This window comes from Apis laboriosa, unplaced genomic scaffold (genome assembly GCF_014066325.1).
Source record: "Apis laboriosa isolate Shangri-la unplaced genomic scaffold, ASM1406632v1 scaffold26_cov146, whole genome shotgun sequence".
Taxonomy (NCBI): domain Eukaryota; kingdom Metazoa; phylum Arthropoda; class Insecta; order Hymenoptera; family Apidae; genus Apis; species Apis laboriosa.
Window position 1 is genome coordinate 4,343,944 of NW_025222592.1, and position 20,615 is coordinate 4,364,558.

A 20,615-nucleotide genomic window follows, 5' to 3' on the forward strand; every position below is an offset into this window, starting at 1 on the left:
GATGAGAATTTTATTGGTTAACGAATTTATGCACCGCCTGGAGCGGCCAGTAAAGTCTAATATAACGAGACACAGTTGGCACCGGTTCGCCACCTCGTAAAACATCGCGACCCGGCCGCTGCCTCGGTCCACGACCCTCTGGGGAGCATCCCCAACCCCCTCCCTCGAGCAGGGAGGAGGGTGTCGTCGCGCGTCACGCGCCCTTTTTGCTTCTTCTCCACGACGAAGGATCGAACGGAGTTCTTCCAAGATTTCTAACAAAACGTGGAACGTCTTTTGTTTGGGATTAAAATTTTGTCTTTCGGGATGTACAAGCTTCGAAGCTTATATTTTGAGAATTTTCGGGAATTTTTGGGATGGATTCTATGTTTTTTAACTTTAAATTTTATCGAAATATCAATTTGTAATAATTGGTGTTTATTAAATAATCAGATTTGGAAAAATGAATAATTCCAATTAGAAATTATATATATATATATTTCGTATAAACGGAAGTTATGAATAATAAGTTTAAGAAATCAAAAACTGTTACTATCAAATTGAAATAATACTTTTCGTTAAATACAAAATTATATATACTATCTGTGATTGCATTTATAGCAAATTAATTTTATAAGATAAAAGATGTCGCTATTAGCGGCAAGGATCGATTTCTCAAGTGGTATAACCGCGAAAAAGGCGCGACTCGCTCCCCTCTCCTCGCCTGCGGCGGATATATCCACTTCCTCGATCCCCTCTTGTCGTATTTTTATTATTTCTGCGGCTGTGGGGGACAGGTGCGAAGCCGAGCATTCCATTCCTCGTACGTGGAAACGCTCCGGGGTTCGCAGTGGAAGCGTCCCGTAATGGTCGGCCGTTGTTTTTTAAACTCTCTCTCTCTCTCTCTCTCTCTCTCGCAGAGATCCCGTTTTCGTGACACGTTTCCTGATGCGCGCCATTGTCCCTTCGTATCACCATCGCTCGGGGAACGACGATGCCGTTTGCTGGTCGCAATGTCCGACTATGAACGGGGTTAATCCACTGGGACTGCTCGTCGATTTACACGCTCCAGTTCTCAGACCTGTCTTATCTGATGACGTTTCTTTGAGTAAATATTCGTTTCTTGAACAGTCAGTATATCAATTATGAATCATATGTCATGGATGATCCCGTAGAAATTTTAATTATTTACGAAGAGGGATTTCTTGGTATTTGATAGGAGGGGTGGAAAGAGACGCGTCCAACGAGGGTTATTGCGCGATTTCGTCGGCGTCTCGGATTCGAAGATGAATCGTTTCGAGTTTTGAGAGAGATTCCGAGTTTATTACTTTGACGAGTAAGATTAGGAAATTTAGTTTCTATAAATTTTGGATATTTTCCTATTTTCAAAGAAAATAGTTGGATTTAATTTTAAATAATTGTAAATTGTAAATTGATCAATGAGCAAGAAACAGATTTATTTATTTTCGATAATATTACGTGATTAGATTTTAATTAACGCGTAAATGATTAATCTCGTTTAGCAAAATTATTAAATTAATATACGAATATATACGGCTGCATCATGATGATTAACAAACGTATAATAAATTAACATAGTTCCAGTGTTAGTTAATTGCAATTTAACATAGAAATGAAAAGGGACGAATTGATATCCAAAGTTGATGCTGATAGACATTTATCGACACGTCGATTAAAATTCGAATAAAGTATCTCCTCTCTTCCACCCCCAAACGAAACGAAACGAAAGAGCCGTGCATCCGTGTAAATTATATCGCACTATAATCCACGCCCGGATTCGGTAACAATAGAGAGTTCGTAAACACCGTAATCCCCGAAGACACCGTCTCCAAAACTTTCTCCCTCCAACCCCTGCCATAATCCTATTTCTAATACCGCAACCCCATATCCAAAGCCAGAGGGAACTTGCGTCAACGAATCAACGCGCTTGTCAAACTCGATCCACCCTCCAACTTTCCACCCTCCTCTCCCTCCCCTCGCTGCGAAAGTAAGTAAATTTTCCCTGCTTGATATAATATACCTCTCCCTGATTAACGAGATCACGCGTTTATCTCGCGATCTCAACTTCGAAGATTTTAAACCGACCCTCCTTCCGGCTAATTGTTTGCCCGGCCAATTTAATTCCCTTCTCACGGATCAACCCTTGTTTCCCGCCGCGGTATATATAAATAAGGGTATGTAAAGCGCTTTTTCCCTGCCTTAACCCGAAATGTTAATTAAGTCGAATATTTACGCGTTTCGAGAGAAAGTGTGTGGCAGTTGGGTGAGTGTCGATTCTCGAAGGAAAAGGGATGACTATTGATTCGGGGGTAATCCTTTGCTAATTCGAGAGGGATAAATGTTGGGACGAAGAGGAAGAAGTTGGAAGAAGTGGGAAACGAAGGTACTTTAAGTTTAGTTGAAAGGAGGTGTTTATTATTATCGTGTCTCGTTCGAAGGGGCGAGGAAAGATTGGCGGAATTAATTTCCAGTGTATTAATAATATCGATCGAGTCCGTCTTTGTTACTTGCTTGGAAAATCTGGCGCCAATACCACTTGACCCGATTCATCTCGAGGGATCTCTGTCTCCAGAGGAACGGGGGTTATATCGGGGATAACAAGTCGTTCGCGAGCCACTTTATGATCGAGGGCTATTTGGAACCGCGGACTGTCTACTCCTTCCTATTCCTGCGAACAAGATCAGAAGGAATAAAACTAAAACTCCCTTCTTTAAGAATAATAAATTCCAAATAAATCTCGAGCAGCAACGATCAAATAATTTCCTACTCCTTATTCTGAAATATTTCTTTCTTGATATTTCGAACTTGGATTAAGCCTCCATCTTGAATTAGATAGGGAAGAAGATTCGAAAAAGAAAGAAATTCTTCTTTCTTCTCTGGTCGAGAGAAGTTTGGTTAAACCTAGAGATACCTATTTCCCTTCTAAACCAGAAACGAAATATTCCTGTTGAGGAGGGTGGAAGAAGAATTATTTTTCTAAATTTCCGCTTGGACGATCGCGGGTTAAAAATTCGTGGCGATTAAAAAAGGCGTCGCGTCCTCGAGGTCTCTCGAGTTGCAAAACATCCAGCGATATCTGGAAGTGAATCACGGCCAAGGAGATTCGCGATGAACATCTTTCGTTCCATAACGATGCCATAACTGGTGTTACGACCCTCCCATCGCCTCTATTAAACCGTGGGTCGAGCGAGCGGATCCTGTAATTTTTCCACCCCCTTTGCCTTCGAGTAACAAAAAGGCATTTCGCTTCGATGAGATCCATCTCTCTCTCTCTCTCTCTCTCTCTCTTTCTCTCTCTCTCTCTCTCTCTCTTTCTGATCTGATAAACCGACCACTGGTTCAAATTCTAAGGAGGGGGGAAGGGAGAAGATTGAATATCGATTACGTGTAATGGTAAAAATAGGGCTGGTTTTCAGAAATTGGATCCGTCGTTTTTGAAAATTTTTAGTTTTAAAGCGATGACTTTTTTATCGTTTCTTTTTTTTTTCGAATTAAGTACACGGGAATTTGATACGGATTGAATATTTTTTAATTTTTTTGTATAGAAATGAAACGTTACAATACGCGGTTATCGTTGAATTTCTATCCAAAATACAACGGAAAACCGAATTAATTTCGGAAGAACAGGGTCAAACGAGGTATGCACACGTGTGTTTTTTAATTTATATTCTAATGTTGCAAGGGTTGGAAGGATACTGTCGATAGGGGAGGGGTGTTTGTAACACGCTCCGTTGCGGCCAATTTAAATTTCGATCACGTTGATTTAATTCGCCTTGAAATTGGCCGCGATATTAGTGGAATCACGAATTCAGAGATCTTCGCGATAATAACCTATGTGTTTTGATACCATGTGTATAATTAATGTATCGTTCGATTTCCCAATTCAACCCTTAACGATTCCGTAGGAAACTTTTCAATAAATTTCCTGGATATCCAAATATTGCTCTCGTAAGGATCGAAGATTGATTCGGAATTCGAATACGACGATCAAAGAAATCTGAAATCGAATCTTTTCTTAAATTTCTCAAACTTCAGAACGGAAACGAGACCGTTTTAAAACTTGTTCGAAAATTAAAACCGTTTCACAAAAGAAAAAATAATTTCCACGAAGCTCGAAATCAATCTTCATCGAGTGCAATCCATGAATTTCGGAAGTTTTTCGTGCGAAACAAAGGAAGAGAGAGAGAGAGAGAGAGAGAGAGAGAGAGAGAGAGAAAGAGAGAGAATCTGGAAGTTGAGCGAGTTGGAGGGAAAAAGAGGGGCGAGAGGGGAAAAAAAATGAGAAAACAATCGGTACACGGACGAAATACCTTCCAGGATCGCTTTTTCATCCCTCGATCGTGGCTGTCGGAACGACGAAACGCAGGTGACTGAATCGTGAATCGAATAATCCGGATAACGGTGGATACATTTTTTTCACCCTCCCTTTTTTCCTCTTTTTTTCTCTTTTTTTTTTTTTCTCTCCCATTCCTCAATAACCCTGAAAACAATGTTGCGCACGCGTTCAACCGCCTACAGGAACGCATTGTCGCTCGTCACAAGCCGAGCGAAACCGGTAAATTACATTTTTACACCTTTTGACGAGACCTCGCCACCCCTTCTCTCTCTCTCTCTCTCTCTCTTTTTCTCTCTGCCTGTTTCTCTCTCTCTTCATCCCTTTGGCCGTGGATTACGGGAGCCGGCCGATCAACCGACCGGCAGAGAAATAACGCGGATTTCTCGTCTGTTGATTCGACCACGCTGATTGCGCCTGTGATTTAGATCGGGCGATTTTGTAAATTTTTCGACCGTTCAACCGATACCTTCGTTTCGATCGCGAAAATTGAAAAGAACGTGGGTAAAGTTTTTCTCGTTTTCTCTTCGTTGAATTGACCCATTTGAGTTACATTTCATCAAAGGATATTTAAAATGATAACTAGAGTCTCGTGAGAATGAAGATTGAATTTTTCGAAGGAATACGAACAGCTTACATTTTTACAACCACAGTCGTGAACGAAGTTTAATCACGCCTTAATTCCTTCCCACGTTAAATTCTATATACTTATACTTCCTAGATAAAAATAAAAATAAAAGATAAAATCCCCTCCAAACTCTCGACTCTGTTCTACGAAGAGAGGAAGAGTGTATACGCAAGGATAAGCAAGGAGGGGGCGAGGTTCGATAAATCATCGTCTGACTCCACTCGCCTTGCGAGCGCCTGCAATATTGCCCGGTGAATTATTGACTCGTACCACTGTCGAGAGTTTCAACCGAGAGTCCCGCCACTTTCCACCGCGCCTAGGAATTTAAGGAAGCCCCCCTCCCTTTCCTCGACCGGTGAACGACCGACTCTCCACCCCGACGTCGTCGTCACGCTCGAGCGGATCCAACGAAGAGAGGGGGGGGGAGGAAATCGCGTGGTCGTGATCTCCACGCGAAACTTTCTCGCGAGTTCCTACCCCTTTCCCCCCTCCTTCCCCATGGTTTACGCCAACGATTCGTTCGAACGAAACAATCCGTGTAAAAGCTGGCCAGGGGCCGGAAGTGGGCGAGTATTTACGCGTCGAACCGCGCCGTCTAAACGGCCCTGTCTTTCGAGGCAAACAAGCGGCCGTCTGCCGCATCGCGACGCATTAAGGACGAGGCGTCTTCGGCGCTTGAATGCGTCCTCCTCCTCCTCCTCCTTATCCTCCTCCTTATCCACTTTGTCGTGGACGGTTATTGGGTGGCGGAGACAGCGAGGGGGAGGAAGGAGAAATTATGGTAGGAAGGATACTATATATAAAGTTTGCATGGTACTATGAATTGGACGCACCACTACTCGTCACAATTCCTTTCCCTTCCTTCTTCATTCCCTTCGAACCAGTTTCTTATTACGCCAATTCTTTTTGTGCGAATTCTCTGTATTTCCGAAAAGGGAGCAGAGGACAAAGGGAAGGGGGAAGGGTGCGTCAACACCATTGCACCCTTGTCCTCGTCCCAAGTGAACGAAAAGAAAGAAGAACGGAAGAGAGGAAAGAAAAAAGGGGGGAGAGGGAGGGAGGGGTGAATCGCGGCCGGAAGAAGAAAAGTTGGGAAACGGAGGGGGAGGGGGAACCGAAGTAATTTAAAAAGTTTCTGCTCCATGACATCTCGCGATAACAAATTATCCCCGGCCCATTATCCACAAATGCGATTATGATAAGAAAGAACCGGAGGTGGTAAACTTTAATGCAGTGTGCCGCCCGGTTACCCTGCCTGAAGAATCCCCTCCCCTCCCCATCCCTGGATATTGTAACGTCCGCGTGCTCGCAATTCACGCGGACAACCAACCCCTCCCCCCCCCTTCCATTTCCATTTTTCTGGGGAAAACAAGGGTACGCGAGAGAACTTTTGCTCCCCAGAGAAACCAGGGACGCCCTTTCGATTAACAACGAAACCGCCCCCTCCCCCTTCTTTCTTTCTTTCTTTCTTCCCTCTGGTTGTTGGAGGACGGGATTGGAAAATGGAAGTTGGAAAAATTTCGCGATATCATTTTTGCAATTGTGTGTTGATTAGGAGGCGAGGTGGTGTTGAAATATTCGTAATGTTACCTTGGTTGAGGGGTGGTTATTGAGTTGGTAAAACCGCGATACCAGATATATATATATATGTATGTATATATATATATAAGGGCCAAGCCAACCACTTTGAAGTTCTCCGAGTGGAGAAAATGGATCGTTCGATGGATCATTAGATCTCTCGACTGCGGGATGATTAATATCAAGAAGGGATGGATTATCGATAAACCGATATACTGGTATATGCTCATTAGATTTTTCAGAGATTGGACAAAATTTTCTTAAAAATACTTTCGATTTCCAACCTGTAAAAATTAACGAACGCATCGATAGTTAAAATATCTCGATAGTGAAAATGGTTTGATGGATCATTAGATCTCTCGACTGCGGGATGATTAATATCAAGAAGGGATGGATTATCGATATACTAGTATATACTCTTTAGACTTTTCAGAGATTGGACAAAATTTTCTTAAAAATACTTTCGATTTCCAACCTGTAAAAATTAACGAACGCATCGATAGTTAAAATATCTCGATAGTGAAAATGGTTTGATGGATCATTAGATCTCTCGATGGATTATCGATATACTAGTATATACTCTTTAGACTTTTCAGAGATTGGACAAAATTTTCTTAAAAATACTTTCGATTTCCATTTATTCCAACCCGTAAAAATTAACGAACGCATCGATAGTTAAAATATCTCGATACTCAAAAGCAGAAACGTGCGCGAATTGAAAGCTGAATTGTATAAGGGATGAATCGCGTTGGAATCGAGAGGGGGAAAAGAGAAAAATCGTCGTCAGGTTGCGGATTAACGGGTACGTGTTTGTCCACGGGCGCGATAAATCAGGATAAGTGTATTTCCCTGGCGATGATCGCCGATCGAGACGATAAATCGAGACGGCAAATATGTATCGTATCCGCCCGCCAATTTTCACCGGGCGGGTCATCCACGTCGCGCTCCTATTTGCAATTTTCGAGAGCTAAACAATTTTCCGTTTGCCGCGTGGCGTCGTTTCGCTGCTTGAGCGTCGCGCAATGAGAGGCGGGAGGGGAGGGGAGGAGGGGCGGTTTTAATGATAATTGGCCGCGCCGAGTGCTGGTCGATTAGCGGAATGGAATCACGCGTTGGACGGATTTAGGGGATTGGAGGAGGGAGGGAGAGAGAGAGAGAGAGAGGAGTTGTGACTCTTTCTTTTCTTTCTTTCCTTTTTTGGAAAACGAGAAAGAGAAAATTAGAGATATGGGTGAGAAATTATTGGATCGTGTGGAATATTTTTTTCTACGATTGGATTGGATTATCTTTAACCTTCTTTTCAAATCTCTCTTTCTCTTCTCTGTTTTCAAAGCGAGCAACCGGAAGCGTTGAATTGCGATGGAAACGCGAGGACGATAATCCTCCCGATTCTTCGTCGTTCCTTCGATCTTTCTTTCTCTCTCTCTTTCTTTCTCGAGAAAGAAAACTCAACACTTTGACGAGAACCACTTTGCCCGCCCAATAAAATTCACGGAACCGTGGACCATCCCCTTCCCTCCAACGTCTCCCTCGAAATGGAATACTCTCGACGAGTATCGACCTTCCACGCGCGCACACATCTCCCTCCCTCCCTCTTCCTTTTTCCTCGATCTTTCCAAGCGTGAACTCGGTATCGATGAGGATCAAGGACCAAGAAAACAGAGAGAGAGAGAGAGAGAAAGAAAGGTGATCAATGAAATTCCGTGTCGGCTAATTTATGTCGATGGAACGTCGAGACGGATCGATCGGTCAAAGTTGAGAATAATCGAAGTTCGGTGAAACCGAGAACGCGGCCGCATCCATCGAGAGTGATACCGTTGAAAACTTTCCCATCAACTCGTGGCTCGGCGGATGGATGCTCTGGGGAGGGATGTAAAAGCTTTTGTAAGATTTGAATTTCTACGACGGGTTTGCCGCTGAATGCTGACTAGTTCCGCCGGAATTTTTCTTTCTTTTCGAGAGAGAGAGAGAGAGAGAGAGAGAAAGTTTCGAAGATGATGAAAACTTTTCGTGTGACAAACGATCTATGGGAAGAGAAATTCGTGTGACGTGTAAGACTACGAATTTCTGTTGCACCATGATATTATTTTATGATAATCGAGCTTCTTTTTACAAGCTAATAAATATTCTATTCGTTGAAAAACATATATACATATGAATACAATCAAAGATGATAAAAGAAGGAGGAGACGTTTACGTTTCTACTCGAGCCTCACGAATTATTGAAGCAAATCTGACGGATCTTAGCCGAGACACATCTCTCAAACTCTGTTAAATATTGAACGACCAGGTACCAGATTCGTTTGACCATCCCTTCCTCCTCCCCTCGAAGAGGCGCCAAGAATTGGGTGGTCATTTGAATTTCAACGAAACATCTCCAGAGGGGGATTACGTTTTCGCCGCGCGTGCAACTTTCCGCCTCTACGATCTCTTCGATGACGAGGTCGGCTGGAAAATGGTCCATCTTGAATCCGGAGAAAATAATTTCTTCCAGCTCTTCTCTTCCTTTTCCACCTTTGAAAATAATAATAATAATGATGATACGCTTTCGTGGAGGGGAGTTGAAGGAGGAAGAACAGACGGTTCTGACGGACGAGAAGGCGTCTCTGTCGTTTGTTTGCAGAGAGAGGGAGAGAGAGGAAAAAAAAGAGAAACGAAGCTTGTCCGCGAGAAATGTAGCGTTTCCAAGCCGTGGAACGAGTATCGGCTGGTGTTCGTCCATTTCACGGTTCGTAGTACCCGACATTTCGTTCCCCTACGGTTCTCTGAACACGAGGAGAGAAGGGGATGGGGTTGATTTCGTCGACGTTTGCTTTCGACAAAAATCGCTACACGATATGATGAGTTCATGGAGGGAGAAAGAGAGAGAGAGAGAGAGAGAGAGATTCGTCTTTATTTTATGGTGATTTGCATACGAGGATGGATACGGATTGTAATATTTTGAAGGGTTAAATTGTAGGGTTGCGTGGATATTCTTTTTTTATTGTGTAAAGTATTTTGTTTATTTCATTTTTGATGTATTCAAATTATATAGTTTGTCGCGTTTGAAAACACTTTTCAATTCAAGAAACTTTCTTAAATTTTTTTCAACAAGACTCGTGGAAAATTTATTTTTGATTTGATAAACGTCGCTGCAACAACAGCGTTTTGCGAGAAAATAAATCAAGGGTGTAAAATAATATATTTTTACCCGCGAAATTTCATCGTCGATCGTCGGAAAGGCTGGAATTAAATTCAGTTTAGACTGGATTTTTAAGCTCTTTCTCGCGAGACGCAAAAATCGAGGCGATTTTCCGACTGATTTATCAGCTACGTTATATGTATCGTATCAGAGGATTTCCGATAACTCGTTCGCCATTTAAACCCCGTGTTGCGTCTACTTCTTCCGCTACTGAATCAGTTCGTTCGACGTTTTATTGGTTAAACCGGGAAACGTAGAACGAGAAGAGTAGAGCATCAAGGGACCCCTCTTTTTTCTCTCTTTCGAAACTTTCCAATTTATTTTCTTTTTTCTCTCTTTTTTTTTACTTTTCTTCAATAATACTTATTGTCCCTCGCGAAAGTACTACTATTCGAGACTACGTGGAAATATTTTTTCCATTCTGTCATAACAATTTACAAATCAATCCATCCTTTCGGAAAATATTTGCTTTACCGGAGAATAGCAACAAAGAGAATTTTTTAAAACCGGTGTAATATATCGGTATACCGAGTTATTCGATTCATTCACTTGTCTTTTAAATTTTTACAACAATTTCTTCTTAATAAGTTTAAAAGAATCACTTTGATAAATTCGTGGAATATAAACTCGGACTGTAATTAGTTCTCAAGCAAAAGAACAGTTTTTTTCGCTTAAGAAACATTTATCGAAGTAGGAGCAATCGAAAACGAATCAAAATTGTTCCATAATTTAAAGCTTCGTAGTTGGACGGAACAAAACCCACTGTCGCATATTACAAGGCCGTAAGAAGCGCGGGAGTCTGCCGTTTCGAACGCTTTTTGTTCCAAGTCGATACGACTTCCCGTTCCCGAGATATCGTCGTTTAAATCCAAACGTAATTTTTGCCATCTCCCTATCTCCGTCCTCGTCTCGCGTCCACGACCTCTCCCTCCCACTCGTGCTCCGACCTATCCCACGCTTGGCACCGTGCGCTGGTCACTGACGGACGCCGAGTCAGCGCTTTTTTCCACTTTTACCACCACCACTACCACTACCATCACCGATACGCGTTGCGCGCGTATATCGGGAGAAAAAGTAGGCCACGCCATTTACGGGAATTTCGGCTGCCATTCACGGAAACCCGCCTCGAACGCGCCAACTTTCGAACGACGTATCTTCGGAACGGATCGAGATATCGGGATGAAACAAAGCGTGTCTTAAAGGGCATGCTTTTCTTCTCCTATGAAGCAAGTTTTCGTGGAATTTGAGGAATTTTTTCGTCTTGTTTTTGAGGGATTTTGACGCGTGTCGATTTCGAACTGTACAATAATTTTATCGGTTTTGTACGAAATAAAAAGAAATCGATATCGTTTCGATTCTATTTCTGTTTGATAAGAAAATCAAACTACTTCGTACTTTATATAATTCATGAGAATATGTAGTTTTATTATATAGTTTTTTATTATCATATTTAAAGAGTGAAATAGGTTTACTTAAATCTCTTTTTTTTTTTAATTATCTTCATAACAATTTCAATCTGTATAAACGTCCGCAGTCTAATAACGAGTTTTAAGCGCTTGGTTTGATTGGTTTAGAGATATTAATTTTTTTATAACACCGCGAGTGTATATATAAGCGTGTCCGTACAAATTATAGAAATTTCCAATTCGAAATTGGGTTTGACGTATCGCCCCATAATACTTTGTTTCCTAATTGAATAATTAACTTTCCACGATACCCGGCAATTTTTGGCCATGCATATGCATGGGATTAAATACGGGGACAAAGAATTAATATTCAGAAAATCGAATCGTCGGTATGTAGCTTTATACAAATACAAACTAATAATTGTAATCTGAAACTTTTCAATTGCAGCCGCGTGTAATTTAAAAATATAGCAAAAGCATGAAACGTTTCCCTCTCGTACTTTTTCCATTAAAAATATATCCAACTTCGCCCTTCTTATAAAATAAGCGATCCGAAACTTTTAAATAGCACTGTATTTAAAACGCAGTCAACTAACATTGCAGATATTTGCAAGACTTGTATCCTCAAGTTTCATTCCTTTCAATTTGATTTCTTTATTTTCTTTTTCCTTTTCCTTTTTTTCTTTTTTTTTTTTTTTTCAAAGTTTCATTCATTTTTCATTCAAGTTTCGAGATATGAAAATTTCAACGTTGCGTTTCAAACGATCCTGGAGAAATTTGTTGTCGCGTGTTTTACATTAATTTTAACTAGGGAACGCGAATCCAAACGCGAATAAACAGCGTGGACCAGGAATTTATTATCGAATCGAGGCACGTGCATCGAGAACAAAACGAAGCATCGTGTAGTAGTTAAAATATCAATAATATCCGTTATTCATGAACGAGGTTCTGGCATAATATTATGGAACGAGCATAATTTGTCGTAGGAACGAATGTTACACCCGCATCGTGCTCTACGCAACAAACGAACGAGCCTGTAACTAATTTTTAATATCTCTTTTTTTTTTTTTTTTTGTTTTTTCCTTAATGATAAATTCTCGTGTAAATTTTCAACGTTATTTCTATCTACGATTCAATGCTTTTAACCTGAAAATACGATAAACTTTCCATTTAAGCGTATCGAATATAACGAGCTTTTAAATTTCAGCTTTTAAACTTGGGAAATTTACAATATACAAGCTTTATTATCCTTTATGTATTAAATTTTAAAAATTAATCATCTTCAAGCACAAATATTTCATATATTTACATATTAATATTATATAACTTCTTGTATAAAATTCAATTAGAAAATTACTCGTGATTTTGTAAAAATTTTTTTATAATCTTTTTACAATTTTTTAAAATTTGACTGAAGACAATATTTAAAGATCGAATGATATATGATGTACATCGTCTTTAAATCGAAGTCACATTAAATTAAACTCGGGCCCAAGTCGCTCGACTAACGCGCATCTCTTTCGCGCACGAGACGTAGCGGGCCTTAGCGGTACAACCAGACGCACGCGTGACACGTGGCTCAGTCTGATTTTGCGCGTGGCGTTGTAAGTGTCGGGAGAGAATGTGCCGCGGGAAGGAGGACGTCCCAGAAAACGAAAACAGAGAAGGTAAGCGTTAGAAGCGTAGTATAAGTGTTTACAATATTACGTGTTTATAACTCACGTATTCGTGTAACGTAATACATTGTAGGCTTTATAATAATAACTGCGCAATATAAGATTATCTTGGCTATTTTATATTATTTAAATAAATAGCATTTCACTTCCATTCGATACGATACGATTTAATAACTTATTATTGCTCCATAAAATTTTTCTTATATTCAAATAATATCCTTCTCGACAAAAATTACCTCGATATAGATAAACGAGAGTACATCGAGAGTAATAAGCTTAAATTTTTGCTCCCTCGATGTAATCCTCTTACGTCCTCTTGGATCAAAATTTCGATGTTAACGCAGATATTCTTTACGTTCGAATAACACTCTTTGAAAGTTCATTCTTGGCAAAAATTCTCGCAAATTGTATCGCGTATCGATACGATAAGAATAAGCCTCGCCTCGAAAGTTTTTCAAACGTTACCTGGAAATTTCGATGGTAACACGGATTTTCTGATCGCGTTGACGCATCTCGCCACGCAATAAGCATCTCGAGGCAGCGTCGAAATTTGTCGCGACCTTAATGCGATTATGTTCGTCAACGCGTCCTACGCGCGCATAATGCGAATCGAATTCGACGAGAAAATCTAGGTAGACGAAGGGAAAAGAGAGGAATTCGCGCGCGATTCTGTAATCGGACTTCGCTTACGTACGTACGCCTCCATACATTTTCATCTCGTCATCTCGTCGTACTCTCCTTTTAGGAAATTCTTTCCGATTCATCGCGAAATTTCTTTTTTTTTTTTTTTTTTTTTTTTTTTTTGGAATTGGTTTTTTATTTTCCTCGGGATATTTTATCCTTCTTTGATATCTTTTCTCGCCTTGAATATAATTTGATATTTAAATGCGTTTGAATTTGAATTTGAATTTTAAATTTATTTTTTTCTAAAATTTTATTTTTTCTTTGTGTTTTTCGAATTTGAGATTTTTGTTTTTAAGAGTTTAGTTTGCTTTAGTGGTTCATGATTTATTTTTCTTTGTTTTTGAGGATATTTTATTCTTCTTTGATATTTTTCTCGTTTCGTGAAATTCAAATGTGAAGCTTGTTTAAATTTTAAATTTTGCTTTTTAAGTTTCGAAGCTTTCAAATACCTTTAGATCGATTTTAATTTTTGAAAATTTAATTTGTTTCTGTAGTTTTTTTTTTTTATATTATTTTATTATCTAATTGTTGTATTGTTCGATTGTTAAGCTTCGGCACTTCGATATTTTTTTACGTCATTCATTCAAACATTTCAAACATCAAGTTTAATTAAACTCTTTAATTTTCAAAGTTATAGTTCGAATAAAATTTAAAATTTTCCTTCCCTCTCTTTGGACGACTAGCAATTAGTTTACTTAACCGATTGTTCAATATTTTTACTGCATAGTATATTATCATAAAAATTTCCGCTGCTCGTAGACGTGAACTGGATACAAGCTATGGGAATTTTACGTAAATAAGCAAACCGGGAAAATAAACAGGCAGAAGAGCGTGTAAACACCAAGATAAAAACATAACTAAAGAAGCATAACTATTACAAAATTTCTGCTTCTATTCCCGTATGGAATACGCGTTCTTCTCCTGAATACCGACGAAAATTAAAAAAATATAATTGTGAATCGCGTAATGAATATATACATAGATCAAATTTATTTTTTAAAAGAATCGTTTAAACGAACTTTTCATGCACGTACGTTTAAAATTAAGTACAAAATTTGAACTACATTTTCAAAACACACGACGAACTCTCAACGATTCACAAATCGTTAACAAATTAAAAAACGATTTTTCGAACCTGACATCATCTTTAAAATACTTAAAATACTCCCAAATTCGTCGAAATATTTTAATGCATACTTATACTTAACGCTTAGTTTATGAAAAAAAAAAAAAAATTACCAGAATCGAATAAAAAGGTTTGGAATATTTAAATCTTTCCCGATTTACCCTTTATCCCATTCCTCCCTGTTAAATCAGAGGATTTCGTATTCTTTCGCGTAAGAAGGAGGGAAGAATATTTTTCGAGGGAAAATTTCCTCTTCGATCCTCCTCCTCCTCCTACGCGAAGGCCTCTGACTCGTCACGCTCGATCGCGCCCTCAAATCTCCTCCGCGCCACCATTCTCCCGGATAATTCGTGAGCCGATTTCTTTTACGTCCTCTCCTCTTTTACGAGCCACCTCTGAGGCCCGCATCTCGTCCACCCGTACCCATTAGAGATTTCATAAAATGCACGCGGATCTCGCGGATGGCTGAACCTGTCACCTGTGATCGGTAGAAAGGGAAAAAAAAAATAAGTGGAGGGGTGTGTAAATTTAAGGGGGAAAGGAAAAATTAATTAATTCGAAAGGAAATTTTTATCTATCGATTTGGAGTCGAAATGAACGAAGGAAAAGGAATCGTGTAATTGTGTGAAGAATTAGAACTGGGAAGGGAGGGAATTTTTTAAGGATTGGAAAAATGAACGTTGAGGAGAGAAATAAAGAGTCGATATTCAGGAGTAGTTTGAATAAGGTAAGATAAAATAAATTGACAAGGGGAGAAATTTTAATTCGTGCGATTGTGGAAAGGGGAGAGGAGAAAAATTGTCGAGAACGAAGATCGCCGTGATTAAAGAAAGAAATTCTTGATGATGATGATAATGATGATGATGATGATGATATTCAGAATTGTAAACGTAGTGCAGAAGAATTAATTGACTTTAAAAAAATATGAAAATGCGAAGAAGCTAAGAGGAATTAATATTAATTTAAAATAACGAATGAGGGAGAAATTAATATAAATATATAAAGAGAAGGGAATTTTGCGCAAGTTTATCACGTGATATGCTCATGAATAAAATTCGAGATAAATAATATCGATAAAACAAACGGATATTGAAAAAACAAAAAGTAAAAAAAAATAAATAAATAAAAGTTAATTAACAACAAGATGGAAATGATAAAAGCGATTGGGATTATTAAATAATTCATCAAAAATCCAAAGGGAGAATCGAACGAGCGATATTAAACAATATATCCATGGAGAGTAAAAAGAATGGAAGAGAATCATTAAAACACTGTAACACGTGTAAATAAAAATTTCGAAAGTAATATATCAAATATCCGATATCGTATTACGGGGATAAAAGTAGAAGGAATAAAAAAAAAAAAAAAAGAAAAAATATCGATTTGGAAATTTTCAAACAACAAACAACAAATTTACAAATAATATTCGAATTCGTCGTCGAATATAAATATATATGATTCTCGCTATTTTTCATCCTGGATAAATCCTTCCCCCCCCCTCTCCCTGTTAAATCCACCCGTATTTAACATTTTCATCCGCGAAACGGATCGAGCACAACACGGTGTGGTAACAACGAGATGGAACGAGATGGATTTGAGAAAAATAACGAGGTATCTGTCCCCGTTTCGCAGCTCCAATTAAATTAAAACGTATGCTAATTAGGATTGATCTCGATGTATTGTGACCGGCGCACACGGCCAGGTGTTAATTGAGGCATAGATCCGCTGGTCAACCAGTGGCGATCGATTGGCACGATTTAGGCGGACCGTTTGCCCGGTTTGATTGTTTGAGTTAGTTGTTGCCCGCGCGTTTGTCGCATCTCTCTCTCTCTCTCTCTTTCTCTCTACTATACCGACGGAGAAAATTCGACGGACGAAAGTTTAATCGATCCAATTTTTCGATTCTTTGGGAAACGAAAAATTGAAGGATGGATTTTTTTTTTTTCTTTTCGTTTCGATCGTCGTAAAATTCTTTCTCTCTCTCTCTCTCTCTCTCTCTCTCGAGTCATCATCAGGATTGTCCCTAACAATGATGACTTTTTTTTTTAATTTCCACTTTACTTTCTTTTGCAAAAATTTCTATAATTGAAATTCTATTATAGAAAATATTTCTTTCTTCTTTAATAATCGTTGAATTCATTTATGGACAACAACGATGATTCAATTTTTCATTTATATATATGTTCTTTTTTCATACATTGGAGGATAGATATTTTTCCCAAAATCGTACAAATTATCGAATATTATGTTATCTCGTCTCGCGCAAATTAACCGTTCCCTCGATCGTCTCAACATCTTGAAGCATTAGGCAAGAGCTTAAATACTCTAACGAGATTAGATTCAGCGTGGAGAATCTCGGTCATAAAACTGAAACCGCATAATGGAGATCCATGAAACTGGGGAATTGGATGAGAAGCTCGCTGAATCGGCCTTTGCCAGTCATGATGGATCCTCTCAAGGGCGTTGCTGAAGCCGCAGAGAGGGAGAGAGAGAGAGAGAGAGAGAGAGAGAGAGAGAGAGAGTTTAGGCGCAATGGGTCGATGATTTCCGGAAATCATTGGGCTGAAAAGAGCAAACAAACGCGGCCTGTTATTCGACGAACACCGTTGCACAATGAAACGTTTTCATTTCGGGGGTTGAAACCCCGTCGAGTTGAAAATTGTTATCGAGATATCATTTTAAAAGTCACGAAACATTTCACATTTAATAATAAAATAATTAATTCAATCATTCGATTTATCTGTCACTTAATGAGGATATAAATTATTCGTTGTTATTATTAATTTTAATGAAAATAATTGGAGTTGTATGAAGCGAATAACAAGTTTATTATCAAGATTGTTGCACAGTTTCCGTAATTATTATTCGAGGAAAAAATTTTTCGATCGAAAGAACAAACGTTACAACGATCTATTTTTATATTTTCAATCGAATACAACGTAATGATCTATCTAATCTTGTCAAATCTAATTTGGAATAATTATCGTGTTTGAGTTAAATTTGGCAAGAAGAAACGAAAAACATTATTATTTGTTAACAACGATGGAGATGAGCGAAACGAGGTAAAGAATTATCATGGAAGATTGATTGAATATTAATTTTAACGGATTTCTGGATTGATACAGAGGATAGATTTCGTTTTTTATGCTCGATCGAACGAATAAATTGTATAATTGATCGATTAGAAATTTTATAGAGAAGTTAACGGTTTGATTATAATATTGAATCATTGTGGATGGCAGATAATTAGAATTTTCGAATCCTATATACCAATCGAAATATGAAATATGACTGGAGACATATTTCAAAGACAATTGACTTTAAGAATATTTAATTTTCTATCTTCGTTTAATTGAATTTGATAATTCATTTTTTTATTTTTTTTTATATACCAATGGTGATAGATTTTAGACACCCTATGTATAGTTTTGTTCGCTCCTTTTGCTCTACCGTTAAATTGTAACAATTTTCCAAGTTAATTAATGATCCTTGGGTAACTGATTATTCCACGGGGACTAGGCGCATACATTGTCATTGAATTTATCGCAGCCATCCGCAGCAGGAAGAATTTCCATCGAGTCAAAGAAAAAATAAAGTTACGAGAGACACGAATATCCAAGTTCGAACGATATTAAAAATCTTGAATTTTTACAAATTTTTCCAAATCTTGTCTTCTAAATTGTAATTATCGTACCAATATGATAAAAATCATATTTTCCATTCAAAAAGATTAATCACGAATCATTCCAACTCGGATCTTGATTAATAAAATAATTATAATTAATCGTTCCAAAAATATTCTCTCTCTCTCTCTCTACGAGAAATTATTTAAAAATTATTCCGGGAAGAAATAGGCGAGCAAAAAATTATATAATCACCGGCCAACCAACAGTCGAGAAATTCGAAATATCCCTCCCCCCCTGTAAAAATTAATTAAAACGTCGTGTCCCGGGAAACAAAGGGGAGGGGGATTAAAGTTCTCCACCAACCGATTCTCCGCCATCGGCAATGGCCGATTTTCACGGATTCGCGTTGTAAAACCGAGATTTTTATCGAGTTGATGGAATTAATATTCATTCGAGATCGGTGGTGGGAAAAAGGCTCGAGAGAAATTTGCGTACGAGACGACTCTGTTTTGATAGGAACAAAAAAGGGAGGGAGAAAGGGGGGGGAGAAGCCGTATACGGGTTTTCCAAGTTGCTGCTGCCTTGAGCCTCGCCATCGAATGCCTTTCGTACCTCCCTCCCTCCCTCCCTCCTCTTTCGCTTACCGTCTTGCGCAACGTTGCTCGTGGCCGGTGCCCCTTCTCACGTAACGGGTGACCCGGAAGTAATTCGGCCAGATTTTTTTCGTAGTTTCTGTTAATGAAAAAAACCAGGGCTGCGCGATCCTCTCGCGGAATTAAAAAACTTTCGCCGCGTTTTAAACTATTTTCGCCCCTTGGAGATGGGGGAGAGCGTTGGAGGATGGAACTGTCCATACCCCTTTCGATTCTCGCCGCTTTTATCCCGATGTACGCTGGATATTTTTTTTTTTTTTTTTTTTATTGCACGAAGTGAAACTAATTTTTAGGGTGTGAAGATTGAAAATTTCTTTGGACGTTGATTAAATCAAGGATTGTTTGAATAGTTGGAATTATGAATAATAGTTTAAAAAATGGTGTGCTTACTTTGAGTACGATTGTAATGTTCATTAAATAATTAATTAATATCGATTATTGTTAGTAATATTTGAATGAATTATATTTATCAGTGGAAACGCTTCAACAAAATTGATATATATATATATATCAATTACGTGTCAAAAATTTAGGAGAGTGAGAAAATTTAAAGTGTGATATCTCTGAATTTCATCGACAGGTGGCAGCACCGATCGAAAATATCGGGATGCAATTTTTTGAGGCTGTTTCGAGGAAAGGAGAAACCGTGGAGTGAAGTAAATAAGGGAGAGAAGTAAGCATAAATAGGAAGGCAGCGTCTTTACTCGACACCCTGTAGAGAGTGGGAGGCTCAACGAGGCTCCCTGGATACCATAGAAATACCTCGACGGGTACAGTTTCCGTCGTGGGAATGAGGAAATTCCGGGATCCTTAGCCGGGAACAAACTGGCCCCAAAGCGAGTGCCAGAATTCTAAACGAATTACGACAAACGAATTACGCGACACCGAACCCTTTAATACCTGTGTCGATCCCACCTTATTTCAATTTGCTTGCACGACTCGTTCTTTGTAATTCGAACGGTATTTCCTTTTGAAAATTTTTTAAAATCTTCTTAAAACAATAGTATCAAGTGTTCAAATTTTTTTTTTTTTTTTAAACGATGACATCGATCGTTTAGAGAGTATAAAAATTTTGGAAAAAACCAGAAACAATTTTATTCAAAATTCCTTCTTCGTCTCTGTAAATGTAAAAAAGATAACCTTTATATACAAAGTCGATTTAGTTTGTTTCCTGTTGAACCAGAGGTCTCTGATGCGAAATGTGACACACGGTGATGGGGAAAAAATGGCAGTGCTCGACATAAGATTCACGAGGAATCAGAGGAAACTTCTTCATCGTTACGTCGTGCTCGCAATCTTGGCGAGCCTCCTTATCGGCCTCGCTCTGTTTTTAATGGGGCTGTTCGTCTCGCTCGCGATCAGTGCGAAATTACAATTGCAGGAGAGGAATCTGTTCGAGCTGGTGTTTTACACCTTGATGTTGTACGGCCTATACGTGTTCTTTCACAATCTGATGGGCATGAAGCTCTGCTACAATTACTTCCATTACGCCGAAGGGTAACTTTTAATCTTTTAATATATTAATTTCGTTTAAATTGTATGAAAAATAAATAAATTCTAAATTGTAATGTATATATGGTTAGGTTAAAAAATTATCAGTAGAAGTGGATTGTAGAATTTTATAATATATTACCTTTTTGGTAGAAAGAAAAATTATTAAATTTGCATAGATATTTAGGATTATTGGATATTTGTGCAATTTTTAAAAATTCCTTAATTTTTCC

At 38.7% G+C, this 20,615-nt stretch overlaps 1 protein-coding gene across 5 annotated transcripts in view; it reads left to right on the plus strand.

The window, feature by feature from the left end:
• LOC122713749 (photoreceptor outer segment membrane glycoprotein 2-like) overlaps positions 1–20,615 on the plus strand; it is a 51,452-nt gene that overhangs the window by 19,221 nt on the left and 11,616 nt on the right. The window contains exons 1-3 of one of the 5 annotated variants that reach the window (XM_043934485.1): positions 12,758–12,793; positions 19,472–19,564; positions 20,075–20,388. In XM_043934485.1, the coding sequence (XP_043790420.1) occupies positions 20,084–20,388 (305 nt within the window). In that variant the 5' untranslated portion in view covers positions 12,758–12,793; positions 19,472–19,564; positions 20,075–20,083. Of the gene's footprint in view, positions 1–12,757; positions 12,794–19,471; positions 19,565–20,054; positions 20,389–20,615 lie in introns of those variants that run through there. The other 4 variants (XM_043934484.1, XM_043934486.1, XM_043934487.1 and 1 more) reach the window with 4 other exon arrangements.